Source organism: Cyprinus carpio, chromosome A12 (assembly GCF_018340385.1).
Source record: "Cyprinus carpio isolate SPL01 chromosome A12, ASM1834038v1, whole genome shotgun sequence".
Lineage (NCBI taxonomy): Eukaryota > Metazoa > Chordata > Actinopteri > Cypriniformes > Cyprinidae > Cyprinus > Cyprinus carpio.
The window spans coordinates 3,721,591-3,742,921 of NC_056583.1; the positions used below are offsets into that span (position 1 = coordinate 3,721,591).

The 21,331-nt window shown below is 34.9% G+C and overlaps 1 protein-coding gene across 1 annotated transcript in view; it reads left to right on the forward strand.

Moving 5' to 3' along the window:
* The window catches only part of LOC109080946 (rho GTPase-activating protein 12-like), a 31,327-nt gene extending 10,071 nt beyond the window's left edge, over positions 1 to 21,256 (forward strand). The window contains exons 4-22 of the mRNA XM_042768267.1: positions 3,416 to 3,519; positions 5,457 to 5,507; positions 8,116 to 8,580; positions 10,344 to 10,550; positions 10,705 to 10,785; positions 12,058 to 12,169; positions 12,473 to 12,476; positions 12,591 to 12,660; positions 14,756 to 14,823; positions 15,664 to 15,748; positions 15,820 to 15,921; positions 16,024 to 16,122; positions 16,208 to 16,310; positions 17,340 to 17,465; positions 17,557 to 17,655; positions 18,154 to 18,231; positions 18,524 to 18,652; positions 20,170 to 20,275; positions 20,356 to 21,256. Coding sequence (XP_042624201.1) covers positions 3,416 to 3,519; positions 5,457 to 5,507; positions 8,116 to 8,580; positions 10,344 to 10,550; positions 10,705 to 10,785; positions 12,058 to 12,169; positions 12,473 to 12,476; positions 12,591 to 12,660; positions 14,756 to 14,823; positions 15,664 to 15,748; positions 15,820 to 15,921; positions 16,024 to 16,122; positions 16,208 to 16,310; positions 17,340 to 17,465; positions 17,557 to 17,655; positions 18,154 to 18,231; positions 18,524 to 18,652; positions 20,170 to 20,275; positions 20,356 to 20,530 — 2,264 coding nt within the window. The 3' untranslated portion in view covers positions 20,531 to 21,256. The remainder of the gene's footprint in view (positions 1 to 3,415; positions 3,520 to 5,456; positions 5,508 to 8,115; positions 8,581 to 10,343; positions 10,551 to 10,704; positions 10,786 to 12,057; positions 12,170 to 12,472; positions 12,477 to 12,590; positions 12,661 to 14,755; positions 14,824 to 15,663; positions 15,749 to 15,819; positions 15,922 to 16,023; positions 16,123 to 16,207; positions 16,311 to 17,339; positions 17,466 to 17,556; positions 17,656 to 18,153; positions 18,232 to 18,523; positions 18,653 to 20,169; positions 20,276 to 20,355) is intronic.
* The last annotated feature ends 75 nt before the right edge of the window (positions 21,257 to 21,331 follow it).

A 21,331-nucleotide genomic window follows, 5' to 3' on the forward strand; every position in this document is an offset into this window, starting at 1 on the left:
CAGTATCTATATGCAGTCATTGCTGTATTGACTGTCTCCAAACAGGTTTCCAGACCACTCCCCCTGTCTTCCATTGGTCAAACTAACAGATAGTCCCGCTCCCAAACTCACACCACTGTTTAAATGATTGGCTGTATCTGCTGGTTGGGATGCTCGAACAAAAAGGGTCATGTTTTCACAGCACCACAGAATTTTTTTGAAAAAGTTGACACACATGCCATTATCGGTTTGCAGTAAATCATGAACTGCATAAACATGCACAAAGGATAGTTATACAAACTTTATGAATTATCATGTGACCAGAAATGCAACAAGGCATACAGACTGTGACTTAAACCATGAAAACATACCAGTTGCTCCTAGTTTTGTCTACACCCTGATTTTAATTGCGTATCTGTGGTAATTACAAGGGTGGTATAGAGCCTGTAAAATTATGTGTGTGTGTTTAAAGAACTTAAGGACAACTAAACTGTTCACATATTAATTTATGGCCTTGACACAGAATCACAATGGATTTCATACCATTGATGCTTAAGGAGAGAAACATTTAGCTGCTGTCATTCAAATGCAGGGATTCCCTCAGGGTAAAAAAAATTAATTGCAGAGTGCTATAAATAGCACAGAACATTGCGTTACACATTAACTCATGTCATTCCTGCTCGTTTTTGGTGTGTAATCTGGGCTCCTCGCTAATGTTTCTAGATGGAGCTCTAAATGAAAGTTTGTTCATCTAAGTTTTCTGTGTTTTTATTCAGCTCGACTTGGTAATATCCAGGTCATATGGCTATATGCTGCCATGTTAAAGATTTGAATAACAAAACTTCTTGTGAATAGTTATCCATAATACAGGCTCGTGCATTTTTACTAAGGCTTGTTCCAGGAACTGTATATGCCTGGCCTTTGTCACTTATTCATGGTCATCATTAGAAGGAGGAAAAAGAGTTTGATCGTAGGTGTGATATCCAAACTTTGGGGTCTCTGTGTCTTCACAACCACAGACAGGGAAAATAGTGTTATTTAAAATTTGCAAAGACAGATTGGATTGCATGCAGGGAAGCTGTTGTCATTCTTGTCAGACTGCTTGGATGTGAAATCCTAAACATATTTCCTGCTTTAAACATTGCTAAACATTCACAGATAAATGTTTATCAGATGTCACAGCTCAACACAGTGGCCCTTGTCCTCTGAATTTTATCATGCCACCACATCATGCCATTTAAAATACACATTGCTTTACAGTTTCTAAAGTTGTATATCTGTTTTGAGTTACACTTGAATTTTAATATAATGTTAAACTCGGCATGAAATGAAAATTCACCCTATCTATTGTGAAGGCATGTTATAGATCTGTATATTATATTATGGTAGAAAAAAATCTGTTGCTATTTCCGTTTCATCCTGGCTTTAATTTTTACTCTAAAACACACTAAAATATATAGAATCAAATTCATAGGAAAGAAACATCTTGAGATTTCTTTAGTATCTCTGGTAAAGTTATTGGAAATGCAAAAAGTCCAGTAATTTTACATGGATTTCAAGAGTTCTCAACAATGTCTCAAAATGTGCTCAGATCAGGGTCATTATAGATAATTAAAACTAAAACCTTAAATTGGTACTATAAATGATACCTAAAATAACTAAATCTGAAAATGAATAAAAACTACACTGTAAAAAATCCTGTTTTTTTTTTTTTTTTTTTTTAAAGAAAAGACAAGAAAAAAAATGACAACTGTGGTTTCCGGATTTTTTTTTTTTTTAATACAGTAAAAATTTATATCTTATTTATAGAACAACCTGTGAAATGTAACCATTGTAATTTACAAAACAAGAAAATTTCATTTTTTAACCAGTAAATTCAACAATGCACACTGCTACTAAAATCTGTTTCCTACCTTTAGCATTATACTGACAACCACCATAAAAATGAAGGTGGTAAAAGTGGAAGCCACATGAAGAATAATGCAGAAGGTAATCATAAGCAGCTATTCCACAAGCTGAAGTATATACTAGTAGTATACAGATGCACAGGGTCATTCATGCAAACAAAAAACACCATCATGGTAACACACGACATTTAAATAATGCAATAAACATTCATTAAACAACTAGATAACAAAAACTATCAAGAAACATGATTTTTTTTAAAAATTACGTTTAAATATGAAGTGTCATGCAGGGAAATCTGTGAATGTCAGTTTACAGTTTTTGACTAAATTATACGTTGATTTGTTCTTTTTTTACTTTTAAGACTGTGAAATTGATAGCATTTTACTGTAAAATTACTTTAAATATCTGGTTAAATAAGAGTTTTTTTCCATAGCGTTTTCACAGAATTTTACAGTGAAAATCACACTTATTTTTTGCAGTTATATAGACATATATATATTATATATTAAAATTGACAAAGATGCACCACAAATTACATAAACTATCAATAAAAATTAAAATGTAAATTTAAAAGATAAAATATAACAATAAAAGCTAACTGAAAATATTTATAAAAACTAAAAATTATCTCAAGATAGTAAAATCTACAATTAAAAGTCAGAAATGTGCTTTCTTTAATATAATATAATATAATATAATATGATTTTTTATAGTACCCTATAATATAATATAATATAATATAATTTAATACTGTATATATATATATATATATATATATATATATAATATAATATAAATAATGCCTGAATGGCTATTTGGCCAGTAGTAACATAATCGCCCATGAAACCAAGTGAAATCATTAGGAAAGGGAATTTGTTTAAACTTAATACATTTTTCAAGAAAGATAAAGACTTAATTTCTTTATAATATCATGCACCAATGAATAAGACCAGGAACAAGTTTTAAGAAAATAAGGTCAGTTATGAATTCCTGTTCACTTTAAACTGAGTTATAAAAGACTGATCTCTGAGCAGTCCTGTATTGTTTATGGAGGAAGCTTTTTTTGGGTGTCAGAGGTGTTACGGTCAAAATGTGTAATTTTGAGGAAATGTACTCAAGTCAGTGACTTTGACTGGTGTAGGTTCTGTTTCGATGAGGAAAAAGAGGAACTTAGACAATTCAGACTTGAGAGTTTATAAGATTTTTATGTTTGCAAAGATACCTGAAATTACACACCTTCTCAGTGTCAACACTTCTTTTTTGACCCGTTGTCTCTTTGCATCTTTATGTATTCAGACGGTCATGCCTGCCTCTGTCTCTCCATCCGTCTGTTCTGTGTATCTGCCCCCTCCCCCTTTCACTCTAGCAGAGTAGCACTTCAAGACAGATGTTCATTAGTGGCCTCGTCGGCTGCAGACACAGAGTGTGTATATGTCTGCATGATTTTGTGTGTGTGTGCGCGTGCATGTGTGCAGGATCAGCCTGTTCACCATGATGCTCACTGCTGGATAATTTAGAGTTTGACTGTTGTCTGTATTGACTGATCTAAACAAAGGCATGGTGGATTTTTACGCTAAGATTCGGACCAACCACCGACCCAGAAGCGCGATGCCTCTCTCTCTGAACACGCAGGTATGTCCACAACCCTTTAAAATTTGGTTTCTGGGAACGGAAATACTTTTTGTTTTACTTTGATGTGTGAAAAGTAATGAATTGGCATGACTGTGCAATAAGTAACACATAGCGTTTATATATGAGCAGTGTGCATTAAAATCACTAGCTAGTGTTTCAGTGCATGGATTTTGAATACAGAAGTGTGCTTTTGTGTTGTTCTCAGCTAGGATGTGGTCTCTTCCTGTTGAGACACTCCCCGGCGTAGCACTTTTTAAACATCATCAGGGTCAAGTGTTTGTCACAGTACAGTTGTCCAGTTCTGTAAAACTCTAAAACAGAGCAGCTGCAAGACGTTGCCCTTTAGCATCTCTGCAGTTTTGATCGGAAAAAGGAAGTTTCCTTCAGTTGCTCAGTCTGCATGGTTCCAGGCTGTGTCTCTCAATGCCAGTTTATTGGTTTCTCCCTATACATCCACTGCTGCTTTCTCTTTTTCTCTCAGTTAGCCTACTTGTACAATGACTTATACAGGTTGTGTGGCTGTCTCTGTTGGCCAGCGCATTCAGATCATCTAAATTTATCTCACAAAAGGATGGCATACATTTAAGGCTGGGGATTTCATCACTCCCTTTGCTTTAAAGCGTTTTAAAGGGATAGTGCAGCCACAAATGAAAGTTCTGTCATCATTTAGGCCACTCACACTCATGTTGTTAGAAACCTGCATGACTTCTGTGAAGCACAAAAGGAGAAATGTTAAAGAATGTACTGGACGCTCTTTTGCACATAGTGAAAGTGAATGAGGATTGAGGCTATCAAGGTCAATCAGTTATAGATGGACAATTAATGAACTGATTAAATCAAAATCTTTCTAATATGCTGATTTAGTGCTTCATTATTATTAGTGTTAGTATTATTAATGTTGAAAAGAGTTTTTGCTACTGATTAATACTGTTTGCGGAAACTGTGATAGATTCTTTGATGAAGAGAAAGTTCAAAAGAACAGCATTTATTTAAAACAGAAATATTTTGTAATATTTTAAATGTCTTCACTGTCATTTTTGATCAATGTAATGCATCCTTGCTGAATAAAAATGTTTATTTATTTAGTTATTATTTGGTTTCCACATCATTATTAAGCAGCAAAAACTGTTTTCAACATTGCTATTGTTAAGAAATGTTTCTTTAGCTGTGACTCAGCATACTAGAATGATTTCTGAAGGATCATGTGACACTGAAGACTGGAGTAATGATGCTGAAAATTCAGCTTTGCATCACAGGAATGAATTACATTTTAAAATATATTTAAATAGAAAACAGTTATTTTAAATGTAAATAATATTTCACAAAAGTACTGTTTTTATGATATTTCTAATGAAATAAATGCAGCCTTGAAGAGATTTATTTTAAAAATGCATTCATTAAAATCATAATTATTCCAAACCTTTGATCAGTAGTGTATGTCACACAACAGAGAAGAAAAGACAATTGCATCTTCACTAATAATGAAGACTTAAATATCAGTCAGAGTTTTTGAAAACCTAGAATATAGGTCATATAGACAGACAACCATATAAGTTCAATTTTAACCGTGACATAATGGGAACACTCCCACTTTTCCTTTTGTATTCCACAAATACAGTAAATAATATTTTGACAGATTTTGCATTTTTATTCATTTTATTATCTTGATCACTCAGTTCTTCTTCAGTGTTGAATATGGCAGGTGCATTTGTGTGGCTATTGTTTTTAATGATTATAATAATAAGCCTGTTTCCTGTCAGTTGATGCATTTTGGCACTTGCGGCTGAGAGACAGATTGGTCTGCACCAAAGGCTGGTAAATATAGACCCAGGATATGATGTGCCGGCGCACTAGCTTTGATTTCCGCTGTTGCGCTTCGATTGTCACTCTTGCTCTCTTGTACCTTTTCTGTCTCTATTTCTGTCTCTGTCCCACAGACGTTCCTCAGGAGAGGTGTGTCCTCATACAGGCCTCTCTCGAGGCTAAAGGTGAGCTCAGTGCTGCAGTAAGCATATAAACATCTATTCCACAGCCATCTTCTCTACATGCATGCGCAGGGAACTGCATGTGTTCTTCCGTATCAAAATATATTTTGCAATCCCTGTTCAGCATTGGTGGATAAAACAACCTTAAGAGCAAACTAAAGCCTACTGCTTATTTTCAATTAATTTACCACATTTGTTTTTACTATATAGCGTGCTTTTTAATACTATTACTCATTTTCTTCTAGGGCTACTTACAGTTAAGCATTTGAACAAACCCCGAACCCTAAGTAGTAAAAGTCTGTGCACTGCTTATGCAACATGCATAAGCAAATGAATATGATTGCATATGAATGACACCATAAATCGTGCTATTTGTTGAGAAGAGGTTTGCTATTACTTTTCTATGAGAGCAAGCTTATCACAGAGACTTGAGCCAGGAAGCAACCATCTAACAACCTCAAAAATAACGTGCTAAAAACCGTCCCGAGCACCTTAACCACCACATAGCAACACTTTGGCAATGTGTCAGTGACCATTACACATCCGTGTGAAAAAAAGTGCACTTAATCATATTGAATATGGACTTGAAGTGTATTTACTGTACAACTGTCTTGCAGATAATGTGTGCAGTATTAATGAAAAAAGGCCACTTGAGTGATCTTAAAGACAGTATTTCTTGACATACTTAACTACACTTTTAAAAAGTGCACTTTGTAATAATGTAAATTTTTATTTTTTAAATCATGTTTTGCCACAATTTGAAGAAGTACATTCACATGTTTTCCTGCCCATCCAGTCCTGATGGTTAACGGTAAACGAACTTGGCTTGCTAATCCCACTCACATTTTCTTCAAACAGCTATAACAATATGAACGTGTCTTTACGGAAAGACAGTTCATGCAGTAAAGTTGACAGATTGCCCTGTTCTGGGATCAGTCCTATAATCGCTGGTCTAGTACCGGTCGCTGTGATTTTGCCAAGTAAGACATGTTCCTAGATCGACATCTTCTGATGATCCTGATCAGCGTTATTGTTCAAAAATATGTCCATCACAGCAGTAGCACAAACACTGACAGTCCATCTGTGGGATGAGACAGGCTCCTTTCTCTAATCAGGACCATGTGAGATTTATCTGCTGTGGTTTTGCCCATCTATAAATAGGACAAACAAAAAAGATGAAAAGTTATCTGCAGCTATCTGTTTGTGGTTTACTTCTTTTACAACTGTCATCTCTTGCTCTGTTTCCTGAGATCAGCGCACATAGGAAGTGCTCTCTTTCTGTAATGGGCACATGAGGCTTCAGGCCTAGCTGAAATCACCTTGTTAGTTTGAACCCAAGTCGACACAGTTCACAGTAGTGTGTGTGCTGAATGTTCCGCAGGTTAAGGAGCGTTTGGTTTTGGTTTTCTTTTTTGGTGATGTGGAGAGTCCCTCCGAGCATGGTTCATCATTTTGCATAGGAGAGGATTGTGGGAGGAAGGTGTGAAAACAGATGCTCCATCCATCCGCTGTTTGTTTTGCTCTTTGTATGAATGTTTGTGGCATAACACAATCACCCGTTTACATAAGTCAGTATCACTGTGAAAGGTCATCTGAATCAAGTTACACGTGTCTTCAGTCAAATGCACACCATTTCTAGCATTTCATGATCGTATAATATATGATTTGATATGATATCTTCATCCTGAGTAGCTACTCAGAAGCTTAATATCCTTAACAAAAAAAGTTGATTTTATACATTTGTCGTCTATATACATATGTGTGTGTGTGTGTTTACAAAATATCACATATTTTATCACATTTATTTGCATCTGAACATGGGTGTATTAAATTTTGAGAAAAAAACATATAGGTATATTTTATAGCATGTTTTTTAGAACTTACAGTTTAATATGTATAAAGACAATTCAGTTTATATATAATTTGTATTCACATTATACAGTATTATATTATATTATATTATATTATATTATATTATATTATTATATTATATTATATTATATTATATTATATTATATTATATTAATTGTTATTGTTGTATTGTTGTTATAATTATATATATATATATATATATATATATATATATATATATATATATATATATATATATAATATTTATTATTATTATTATTATTATTATTATTTTTTTTTATTTTTTTTGGCTTTGGTAAGGTCAAAATTATTATTATTATTTTCAGTGTTTATTATTGTTATTATTTGCTTAGTATTATAGTTTTTGTTAACATTTTGAATTAGATTTTATTTTAATATTTTTGTTTTCATTTTATTGTAGTTAAAGTTTTTTTTGTTTTTATTTATAGTTTTTATAAAGTTTTATTTAGTTTTAGTTTAAGCACTTAAACTAAATGAGAAGTTTTTTATTTCATTTAATGTTAAACATTATTTAATTCTTTACACAACGTTGTCTTTAATATATTGTACATAAAAATGTCTTACACTTGCACACTAAATGAGTCTTCATATGTGAAAATATAGCTTCCTTAGTATTTAAAAAAGGTGCTCCTTGCAAAGAGATCATCATATTTGGGTGTCTTTGGCATCATGTTTTGTACAAGTACATGCATTCACGGGTGTCATTTTTGTCCATCAGGTGGAGGATGACAGCGCTCTCACAGCAGTGTATGTAAACCTCCCCCGGCTGCGTCGGAGTATCACTGACACCTCCAGTACCATTGCTTCTCCATTACAGGAGTTCCCAGAGCCTCCCGATACCCTTCTTTTAGACTCTGCGGGATGGGAGATCCATACTGACGACCAGAGCGGGAAAGAGTACTACTTCCACCCCTCTACGGGTCGCAGCACCTGGGAGTATCCGCTCAGCTCCTCCATGGAGTCATCAGTGAGGACGGAGGAGGCCTGTTCTCCTCCCTCGTTCCCCCAGTCTCCCATCAGCTCACCCGTAGGCCCTTCTCCTCAGAGGTGGAGCTCGGACTGGGAGAAGGTGCTGGATGAGAATACTGGCAGGCATTACTTCTTTAACATTGTGTCGGGTCAGAGCTCATGGGATCCCCCCGAGGATATCACCTCACCAGAGCAGTTTCTGGAAGATTGCCCGGTATGGAGGTTTCATTTTACCATATTATGGTATTTATGTGCATATATTGAATTTTACATGGATGAAAACGAGGCTGTGAGGAATTGACTGTCTTTACAACCCACCGTATAAAGGCCCATGGTCGGTTTTTGTCTACTGAATGTTTTTTAGGAAAGAAGTTTTGTTAGCTGAACAATCACAATGTTAGACAACATTACAATCTATTGAACACACTGTACTTCTATCCCTCACAGTCAAAAATTAAATATGGTGCTACATTAATTAAAGCCTATAGCTTTCAACCATTTTGACCCCCCCCCCCCCCCCAAATTATAAATTTTTAGTTTGGATTATTTTTACAGGTTATATTTTGGCATAGAATAGTTAATTTTTTTAAACTTTTAAATGTCTGTGGATATAAATTCAAAAATTTCTCCTTCCTCATGCAGAATAAAGGGGTCATATGATGTTGCTAAAAAGAAAATTATTTGGTGTATTTGGTGTAACGCAATGTGTTTCTGCTGTTTTATGTTTTTTAAGGTTTTTAAAACACATTATAATTTACTTTATTTTTTTTTTTCTATTCTATGCCTTGTGTTATGAGTCGATTTTTATAAAGCTCATCGTTCTGAAAAGCGAGGTGCGCTCTGATTGGCCAGCTATCCAGTGCTTTGTGATTGGCGAATTCCTCAAGTGTGTGATGGAAATCTTACGCCCCTCACCGTACTGTGATACCGTCTCCCAGCACGATGAGACAAAACAAATAAAACCCATTACAAACGAGCCAGTTGTTGCATCCAGTGGGGACATAATTATGGATTATAATGACTTATACTGTGTTTTTTACGTTGCGTTGCGTATCGTGCTGCGTAAACATAAAACCAGGTTCCATGTCTGCATTTGTGATGGGAGAAATGACAGACAACAAGCACTACTCTACACTGCTCAAAACTCGTGTTGAATGGGTGGCAAATTCTTTAAATATGTAAACGTACTTACAGGCTGTGAGTCAGAAGCGCCAGACTGTCCTTGCAAAGTTGGAATTGCCCCACTTTATAGAAACAGATACCGGCATTGAAGGCTAATCTCACAGGAAACCGTCCTCGTCCTCGTCCTCGTCCTCGTCCTCATCCTGCATAAAATGCACTGCACCCATCTGAATATTTGGTTGAACTGTTCTGGAACAGTGTTGTAAATACAACTTAACCACTGATTTCTAGTTGTGTCCTCTTTCGGAAGACCGAACAAAGTATTTTCGCTTTCACAACGAAACACACAGCGTCTCCACAACATGACAGCAGCATCAACAGCAAGAATAAAAGTTGCACCTTCTTTTTTTGCGTGAACATTTCGGAGGCGTTATGCAAATCTTCCCACATCGTGATGTAGACATGTGGGGACGTGTTAGAATGAGCCGTTTCAGGGGGGCATGGCAGAGTCTTAACTTTTATAAAGAATATCTCTTTGGATTTGAGACTTTAGTCTTTGCAACTTTACAGATCTTCTTCATGCACCAAGAGCTTGTAACACTCCAAAGAGAAAGGAAAAATTTTAATCGCATCATATGACCCCTTTAAAAAAAAATTGTATAATAAAAAATTTTATTTATAATTTATGTGACAAACAAATGCAATTAATAAACTGCAATAATAATATTTTAAAAAAGGTTTCTCAAACAAAGTTAATGAGTTCTATTTCTTTTAGGATTTTTTTTGTAATTTTTTTGTAATTTTTTTTGTAAAGTTTGAATAAAACTTTTGTCTTCTTAACTCCCCAAAATGTAGCCTCCGCTTCCTGAGGAAGACTACCCTGCATCTCCAGATCTGGAGGAAGCATCTCCTTACTCAATGCCATCAGAGTATACTTTGATTCAAGTGAAGAAGCTCTCAATCCCCAGAGCAAGTCTGGATCACAGCGTGCCACCAGGCTGGACCCTCAGCATCGACGCTGAAGGAGCTTGGGTCTTCACGAGCGACTACACGCAGGAACAGGTACAGGACTCTTGACACTGACCTTGACGTCTCCTTGTTTTGGGCCGGCTTACTTATTATTTGGGCTGATTATTAGTGATGTGGATGAATAGTATAGTATGGCTGTAGGCTAGTTTTGTAATTTGGTGAACTTAATGAAGCGTCTTGTTGACAGTGGATCAAGTCGCTAGACGATCAAGGACGGATATACTACTACTTGCGAGATGGCAGCGACTCCCAGTGGAACTTGCCTGAGGTGAGATACTGTGGGGGAATTTGGGATTGTCCACCTGAAGGTCTGTTCACACCAAGAACGATAACTATATTAGCGCCCAGACTTAGCGGACAATAAAGTTCTGTTTGTTATAAGGACACTGCTGTTATGTTATCATCTGCTTTAAATGCTTGCGCTTTATGTGAAGCCAGGTGGATTCTGATTGGCTGTCAATGTTTTTTATCATTCATCAGCTGGAAGAAATCGTCCTGAGAGTGATTCTGATCTGATAACATTTCTGTTTGTAGTTATTGTTATAGTTGTGGTGTGAAATTTCCTGTTCTTATAGAATTAGAATGATTATTAAAACTTTTTTGTTATAGTTATTGTCCTTTGAGTGGACGGGTCTTAAAGCTGTTGTTCTCAATCTTTTTGTCCCCCCTTATCTATAACAATATTCAAAGGCCCCATGACTTTTTCAGCTGTTCGTGATTGGAATAAAGGGATGGTTCAACCAGAAATTAAAAGTCTGTTATCATTTACTAACCTGTATGACTTTCTTTCTTCTGTAAAACACAAAATAAGATATTTAGAAAAATGCTGGTAACTAATCGTTTCAGTTTCCGAAACGGTTTGATTACCCACATTCTTCAAAACATCTTCTTTTGTGTTCCTCAGAAGAAAGAATGTCATTCCTGTTGGTAAAATATTTTAGAGAGTGGTAATGGTAGAAAAACGTATATTCATTAAATGTGTAAAAATGGCCAAAACTTATTACATTTTATTCATTTTCTTAACTTATCCAAGTCTGGATATCTAAGTTTCACAAGTCCATGGGAAACCTGCCTGTCAAGGGGTGAATTAAACATCTTTAAACTTGATTTTTTTTTTTTTTTTTTTTTTGGTGCTTCAGGATAATTTTAATCGTTCTTCTTGAAAGATTGCTGTGAACCACTGTCCTAAAGGGGGTGTTCACCTAAAAAAAAAATTAAGTGAAACGACTTACTTTCATGTCATTCTGATTCCAAATGATAATGTGAAACACAAAATTATATATTTGACAATGTCCATGCTGTTTTTTTTTTTTTTTTTTTTTTTGTTTTGTTTTTTTGTAAAAGTGGATGTAAAACTGGGTGGTGATTAATACACATTCACAAATAATTACAAACAAAGGCAAGTAACAAATCAAATTAAACATGAAATTTTGAAGTAGAAAAACCCATTTTATTACAATGTACTAACAAGCTCAAAAAAGTACAAAAACCTGTCATAAAGTTAACATTTCTGAATAGAAATTCTCTCTCGCACTTTTAGTACTCTGGAAGCCTAGGACAGTATGGCGTGGGAAATGGGGCCTCATTAGAGCAGGACACAATGGGATCCAAGCAAAACTGGAGGCGCAGTACAGGATACCAGGAAGATGTATGTACTCACACACATTTTCTTTGAATTTCTAGCTCTGCATCATGTGTTAGTTCATCCAACAGCTCACCCACACTCATAAACAAAGAGTGATGCCCTGATGCATGTGCTGCACACCTGATCCTTCATGCGTGTCCTTAGTGACCGTGTTTCCTAAATAGGCTCTAGAATGCACCTGAGACTCAGTTTGTTATAGAGTTGCTCTATTTAAATTCCTCCTACCCACCTAGTATTTTAGATCCTATCATTTCAATATGCAAACATATACTCAACATTTACCCTGTTTTCACTGAACTGAAAACTGTAGTTGTGTAATGAAAACTGTATATTTCACCATATTTAAATTGTCTTGTTTTTTTTGTTTTTTTTTCTAGGCCATTATTGTAAATGCAAAGTGTGATTTACCTGTTATTTTCTCTCAACAGAAGCCACTCATCATATCCTCAGTATACACCAGACAGCGATGCCTCCAGCTCTCCTGAGATGCCACATAATGTAAGACTCCAGATCAAATCGCTTATATCTTTTAAAATATACATTTTGATCTAAATTTTACATGAAGGAAATCTTCAGGCACCATTCATGTGATTATTATATGCTCACTATGTGGTTACTGCCATGAATGGCATGCTGTGTCATGAGGAAACAAAACGTATTGACATGTTTTTCTCTCTTTTCCTTGGTAAGTGTTGGGTTTTATAATGCCAGTATAGAGGTGCTCCATAAATTCCACAGGAGAATATAATGAAGCAGTTACACAAAACATGCTGAGTAAAAGTATTTATGCAGGTTAGGACAAGTGGACCAATGTCTAATCAAAAGTTTTAAAATATGACTAGAAGAATGACCCATTTAATTGATTCATATGCACACAATAGTATTTTGCCACACTGGCCCCTGGTGGTTATACAGTATATACACTCATTGGCCTCTTTATTAGGTACACCTTGCTAGTACCGGGTTGGACCCCCTTTTGCCTTCAGAACTGCCTTAATTCTTAATGGTGTAGATTCAACAGTCTGTTGGAAACATTCCTCAGAGATTCTGGTCCATATTGACATGATAGCATCACACAGTTGCTGCAGATTTGTCGGCTGCACATCCATGATGCGACTCTCCCGTCCTCCACCACATCCCAAAGTTGCTCTATTGGATTGAGATCTGGTGACTGTGGAGGCCGTTTGAGTAAAGTGAACTCATTGTCATGTTCAAGAAACCAGTCTGAGATGATTTGAGCTTTGTGACATGGTGCATTATCCTGCTGGAAGTAGCCATCAGAAGATGGGTACACTGTACTCATAAAGGGATTGTCATGGTCAGCAACAATACTCAGGTAGGCCGTGGCGTTTAAACCATGCTCAATTGGTACTAAGGGGCCCAAAGTGTGCCAAGAAAATATCCCCCACACCATTACACCACCACCAGCAGCCTGAACCATTGAGACAAGGCAGGATGGATCCATGCTTTCATGTTCTTTACGCCAAATTCTGACTCTACCATCTGAATGTTGCAGCAGAAATCGAGACTCATCAGACCAGTCAATGTTTTTCCAGTCTTCTATTGTCCAATTTTGGCTGCGCGAATTGTAGCCTCCGTTTCTTGTTCTTAGCTGACAGGAGCAGCACCCGATGTGGTCTTCTGCTGCTGTAGCCCATCTACTTCAGGGTTCGACGTGTTGTGCATTCAGAGATGGTATTCTGCATACCTTGGTGTAACGAGTGGTTATTTGAGTTACTGTTGCCTTTCTATCATCTCTAATCAGTCTGCCTCTGACCTCTGACATCAACATTTTTGTCCACACAACAGCTCACTGGATATTTTCTCTTCTTTTTTTCGGACAATTCTCTGTAAACCCTAGAGATGGTTGTGTGTGAAAATCCCAGTAGATCAGCAGTTTTTTAAATACTCAGACCAGCACGTCTAGCACCCACAACCATTCCACATTCAAAGTCACTTAAATCCCCTTTCTTCCCCATTCTGATTTTTTGTTTGTTCTTATGCTAGTTTTGTTCTTCGGATATTGTTGTTTAAATGATTTTTGTTGCTGCCATGTGATTGGCAGATTAGCAATTTGTGTTACCAAGCAATTGAACATGTGTACATATACATGTGTACATATATATATATATATATATATATATATATATATATATATATAGCAAATTTCAGGTGCCTGATTGTTTATATCATCACAAAATGTGAACTATATTATCGCACAGCTCTAAACCGCTATGAAGGTGCTAACATTAACATCATAGTTTTACTGTGGTTAAGGGGGTTTTAGCTCAAACTGTGCTTGATATTGTAACGAAGAACACTTCTTAACTCTGGATTCTGTATGATTGAGCATTTTAAAGAGTGATTTAAAGAGTGAATGGAGTGTTAAATGATTTGCTCCTAACTCTTAAAACCATTACTACACTTAAAAGGATAAAACAGCTGAACAGTAATCTACTTTTTCTGTTCGACATTTTAAGGTGAACCTTAAAGGTTATAATTTGCTTCACTTTCATGATGTCAGACATTATCCTGAACTTTTTTCTTTCTTTCAGAGAGGCTGTCGTAACTCATTAATTTTTATTTTTTTTAGGTTTCAAATTTGGAAAAGGCTGGAATCCTGAATAAAACAAAGGTGTCTGAAAATGGGAAGAAAATTAGGTAAGGCTGGCCATCGTGAACTTAAATAATGATTCCTGTGGCTCAGTGGTAGAGCATTGCATTAGCAGCACAAAAGGTTGTGTGTTCGATTCCCAGGAAACACATGTTAGGTGTAAAAATATATATATATATAAGTCAAAGAATCTGATAAATGTAAATGTAAAATCAATCATAGTACTTTGATAGTCTATAGGGAAGTCGTGGCCTAGTTTAGGGAAGCCGTGGCCTAGTGGTTAGTGAGTTTGACTCCTAACCCTAAGGTTGTGGGTTTGAGTCTAGGGCCGGCGATACCACGACTGAGGTGCCCTTAAGCAAAGCACCAAACCCCCAACTGCTCCCCGGGCGCCGCAGCATAAATGGCTGCCCACTGCTCCGGGTGTGTGTTCACGGTGTGTGTGTGCACTTTGGATGGGTTAAATGCAGAGCACGAATTCTGAGTATGGGTCACCATACTTGGCTGTATGTCACGTCACTTAGGCATTTAACTATATTGGTGAAAATAGTAACACTTTACAGTAAGGTTCGATTTGCTAACATGAGTTACTACTTTAACATTAACATGAAAAATACTTCTAAAGCATTTATTAAATTAATCTCAGCTAGTAGTAATTTTTAGAATTTATTAATGCATTATTTATGCCAAAAGTTATATCTATTAATATTATTTAATTGAACTGGACATGAACTAGTGTAACAATGAACAGTTTATTATTTTAAATTAATAAAAAAAAAAAATGTATTCCTCAGTGTCAGTTTATGTTAGTTAACTCATTAAAGTGTTTCCATGAAAACGGTTATGTTTGTATGTAAAAGTATAACATTTTACAAATCGTCCCACAGGAAGAACTGGAGTAATTCCTGGACGGTTCTCCATGGAGGGATACTGACATTCCATAAGGATCCAAAGTCACCAGCCGGAGCATCGGTGAGGAACGAAACCAGCAAATGTAGAATTTGCATTGTTTCACAACACTGAATGTATTTTATATTGTGCAGAGCAAGACAAATCAGATAGTTCCAGAATTCATCGTCGAGCTGAAAGGGGCAACAATTAACTGGGCAAGCAAGGACAAATCAAGCAAGAAAAATGTTTTGGAGGTATGGCTGTTACAAGACTAGCTACGACTGTGCTGGATGATCACATACTCTATACTTTACTAGTGTGTCATCTTGATCTTCCTTGTGTGTTTGTTCATTCAGCTTAAGAGTCGGAATGGTGTGGAGTACTTGGTCCAGTACGACACTGAGAGCATCATCACAGACTGGTATAAAATCATCTCAGATACCATACACCAGCTGGTGAGTCTTGCTTCGTTGTCCAAAAATGAACATTAACAAAATCTGCATAATCTACAACCGTGTGTTTGTGACTGCTGTGGGCCAGGATCTGGACCAGCACCACTCTGAAGATGAGGAGGAAATCAGCGAGAAGTCCTCAAGCTTAGACAGAGAGGACAGATCCTTCGACAAAAGAACTATGAGCAATGGTAGTGCTTCAAATTATTCTTAACCCTCTGGTATAAGTGCATTAAGGCTAACTTTTTTATTTTTAATGAAAGGAATGTATCATATTTTGTTTCAGTGATATTTATTCTTTCATATTTTGTATTTTGAGGGGATTTCATGATACAAGACATTTTCACCTTTAAATTATGCAGCATTTATTTAAATTAATACAGTGTTTAATAAAAAAACAGCAAAGATTTTTAAAATCCATACAAGAAAGGTTATCATAAAATCCTATGTAATACCACTGTGCAACCACTAGATGATGTTTATGTGCTTATAATTTCTTATAATTCCCATTTTCTATGGTGGTCATTTTTTGACTACAAAGGTCAGTGCAAACATTTTTTAAACCATTTAAATTTTTTAAAATGTAATTTATTTTTATTTATTTATTTAGTGCATGTCTGTACCTGATATTCCCTACATTTGGAGGACCAAATGTCCCCACAAGGATAACAATACCAGTAAATTTTGACCTTGTGGAGACATTTTTAAGGTCTAGGGTAAGCAGATAGAAAATAGTTTGTAGAGTATAAAAAACAATTACGCCTATGGAATGTCCCCACAAAAAAATAAAAAACCTGTGTGTGTGTGTTTATATAGCAAGTGCCAGAAAAAGCATCAAGTTTCTTATCATTCCGATGAAGCAAAACATTTTAAAAATTCTAAAAGTCAAGATTTCAGTTATAATTATCAAAGACCAGCGGAGGGTTAAAGGAATAGTTCACCCAAAAATTACAATTCGGTAATAAATTATTCTTCCTCATGTAATTCCAAACCTGAATGGCTTTCTTTCTTCTGTTGAACACAAAAAAGAAGATATTTTGAAAAAGTTCTGTCTTTTTTTTTTTTTTTTGTCCAAAAATTAAAATGTTGGTTTGACCCCCAATGAAATTTGATCCATTTATAAAAAAAACTAAAGATACTAAAAAAAAATTGAAAAGAAAGCACCGTACAGGATACAGAAAATGAGTATAAAAATGTACTGCCCTCTTCCTGTTCAGTAGCATCTCGTCATCCTTCATCCACTTCGACACCTGAAGCAGATCAGAAGAAGGTCCGCACCAAACTGAAGAAGTTTCTCCTCAAGCGGCCCACCCTGCAGTCGGTCAAAGACAAGGGATATATCAGAGGTCCATCACTGCTTCACCTCATCCATTTCCTGTTACCTTTACAGAAGATTTCAGATGAAAACTGATTCTAATGAGAGCCTTTGATCCACAGAAAATGTATTCGGCTGTCACTTGCACAATCTCTGCTCTCAAGAAAAGACCAGAGTGCCCAGCTTTGTAGAGAAATGCATCCGGACGGTGGAGAAAAGAGGTGTGTTTCCTTTACACCACAGCCAATTTTGATTATTGAAACTGACTTTGGATTAATAATGTGTATCATATTTTTTTAAGTAATGCATTTGAACTATTTGCAAATTATATATATATATATATATATATATATTTGTATATATATATATATATATATATATATATAAATAAATGGCTAAATGTTTCTTGTCTAATCATCAAATTTTTTATGGTAGTTGTCAAAAATGAAATATTTAGTTTCTTATATCTGACCTCACAGACTTTCACCATTATAAACAGAACGGTCACACTGGAATTCATGTTTGTTTTCTTTCTAAAGCCCACCTTCTTTGATTTGATTGGCCATCTTAGTCATTTTGACATTGACGAGTGCTGTTAGACTGCTGAGACAAAAATAACCTAAAAACACCTTTAAACCTTTTGAGTTTGTCTAAAAATGTCGTCCCTATTTAATATAAAAAAAAAAAAGCTGATTTTTGTTGTGGTTGTTCTCCATCAGGTCTGGGGATCGATGGACTCTACAGAGTTAGTGGGAATTTGGCAGTCATCCAGAAACTGCGTTTCAAAGCAGATCATGGTATAATTCATCAGCATGCATTTTACACTTCATCAGCTCAGTTTAATAGGTCTTCACGTCTGCACTAAGATGTCATACTCTGTATTATAGTTGGTTAGTTTCCTTTTGTATTTAAGAAGACGTCACTATTGCATTTGTTCATAATAGGAGCTGTAACTTTAAGCTGTCATGCTGGGGTTTTTTCAGTGTGCCGTTTCCACTCACACTGTCCGTGTCCCCTTGACACTTTAGCTCAGTTTAGAAGCCATTCCCTGCAGCTTTGACTGACTCGTGTGTTTCTCTGTTCCTCCAGAGGATCTGGACCTGGAGGAGGGGAACTGGGACATCCACGTGATCACAGGAGCGCTGAAGCTCTTCTTCAGAGAGCTGCAGGAGCCTCTTTTCCCTTACAGCCTCTTCAATGATTTCATCAGTGGCATCAGTAAGATCCCGAAATGTGGGAGTAGGACTCTAGCGGGGTTCCAGTGTGGGTTTTTCAGTGGCCAGAAAGAAGCACATTTCTGCCGCTAATGTTTGTGAACTTAGTCAAATTTCCTTTCTTCCATATTTAAACTGAACTAGATATATAATCATCAGATTTTACACAGATGTCTAAACCAAACCAAAAGGAGGACATGCTAAAAACATTCTTAAAAATACATTCTGAAATCTGTTTAGCTTTTCAATCAAATTATTATGCTGATAATATAATTTGTAGTGAAAGTTGTATTAAGCTACAAAAATGCAAAATCGAACAATATGTATTTTTAATCGAACAGTAATATTTTTTTTGACTCAATAATATGCATATTTTATTTATTTAATATAATTATTATGCTGATAAAATAATTTGTAAAATTGTTTACAATTACAAAATGCAAAATAGAACAGTTTTCATGATTGTATCTTTCTCAGATTTTCTTGATTCCATATTGATATTTTTATGTAATTATACTGATAATTTAATTGATAGTGAAATTGTTTCATTACAGTACAAAAAAAATGGAAAATTGAAACATTTTCATTTTTTTCTCAGATTCTTTTTTTATATAGATATTGTTATTTATTTAATATAATTATTATGCTGATAAAATAATTTGTAAAATTGTTAACAGTTAGAAAATACAAAAAGCAATCTACACAAATGCAAGAGAACAATTTTATTAATTTTCTTTTCAGATTTTTTTGACTCCATAATTTAGATATTTTTATTTAATATAATTATTATGCTGATAATATAATTTGTAGTAAAAAAAATGTTGTACTAAACTTTACAAATGCAAAATAGAACAGTTTTAATTATTGTATCTTTCTCAGATTTTCTTGATTCCATAATATTGATATTTTTATGTAATATAATTATACTGTTAATATAATTTATAGTGATATTGTTTCATTACAGTACAAAAAATGGAAAATAGAAACATTTTAATTTTTTTCTCAGATTCTTTTTTTGTGTATTCCACAATATAGATATTGTTATTTATTTAATATAATTATTATGCTGATCAAATAATTTGCAAAATTGTTAACAATTACAAAATACAAAAATCAAACTACACAAATGCAAAAGAGAACAATTTTATTAAATTTCTTTTCTGATTTTTTGACTCCATAATTTCGATATTTTTCTTTAATAGAATTATTATGCTGATAACATAATTTGTAGTAAAAAAAAAAAAAAAGTGAAATAGAACAGTTTTCATGATCGTATCCTTCTCAGATTTTCTTGATTCCATAATATTTATATTTTTATGTAATATAACTATACTGATAATTTAGTATATAGTGATATTGTTTCATTACTCTTTTTTTTTGGGGGGGGGGGGTATAGACATTTTTATTTAATAGATATATTCATTGTATAATACTAGTAATACATTACAATCTCTCTATCTATCTAGTGATAATTAAGTTTGAATTGAATTCATTTGTGTTCTTTCTTGTGCTGTGATACAGAAATCCCTGATTATTACAGTAAACTAGCACACATGAGAAGTCTGGTGCGGTCTTTGCCGCCACCCAACCGTGACACAATGGAGGCCCTCTTCAGCCACTTACGCAGGTATGTTGTTTATTTTACATACATGTATTTCCATAGTTTTAGAGTTGAATCTACAGCATGTCTCTGTCTCTTTCTTTCAGGGTTATTCAACATGGCGATGAGAACAGAATGAGCGTACAGAACGTGGCTATCGTTTTCGGCCCAACTTTACTCAAACCGGAGGTGGAGACCGCAAGCATCGCCACCTACTTGGTCTTCCAGAACCAGATCGTAGAGTTCTTACTCAATGAGTTTGAGTCGATCTTCCACATGTGATTGACCTGAACTTGCACTCAAATGATCTCAGTCCAGCCTCCGCCTGTAAATAGAGATGTAGAGCAGTAGCATCTATGATTAATATATTAATATCACTGAAACAGAATGAAGGTTTTACATGAGCAGTTTGGCCATTAAGGGTAATACACATTTTAAGACTGTATAGCTAAGAGGAAGTTTTCTTTTTAAGTAGTTATCAGCTATTGCTGGTTTTTCCTGCTACAAACTGAACCGGTCAGTTAAATAATAATCTAGTTTAACTTTGCTTTCCTGTGGTCTTTTGCCTTTCTGTAGAGTCGTGCAAAACACTGCAAGTTTTTATCCTATTCCTTTGGATTTACAATGTGATAATAAATTAATAATATTAAATCACAACATTTTTATGTTTAGGTGTCAGTTTTTTCTTCTTCTTTTAATACTTGCATCTGTAACAGAACTTTACAAAGAAAATACCGCAGGCCTGTAACTGTATATTGGAAATGCTAAGTTGTAAAACCTGTACATTGTCATTAAAGCCACAATATTTTAGATTTTGTGCTACCAAAATATAGAATCTGAATTTGCACAGATTAAGCATTAATATTTTATAAAAACTGGCACACTCATGTAGTAATAATCACTGTAAGATGTTTGTTTAAAGGTGTGTGTATATAGAAAAGGCATATTTATGCTGTACATTACCTGAAGTAAGCAAGCTTTTAATAAAGTAACTCTTTTATAAATGAATGCTTCACTTTTGTTTGCTTTTTTCTCGATTTATTGTGAGCAATATATGTATATGTTATTTTTATAAAATTTAAT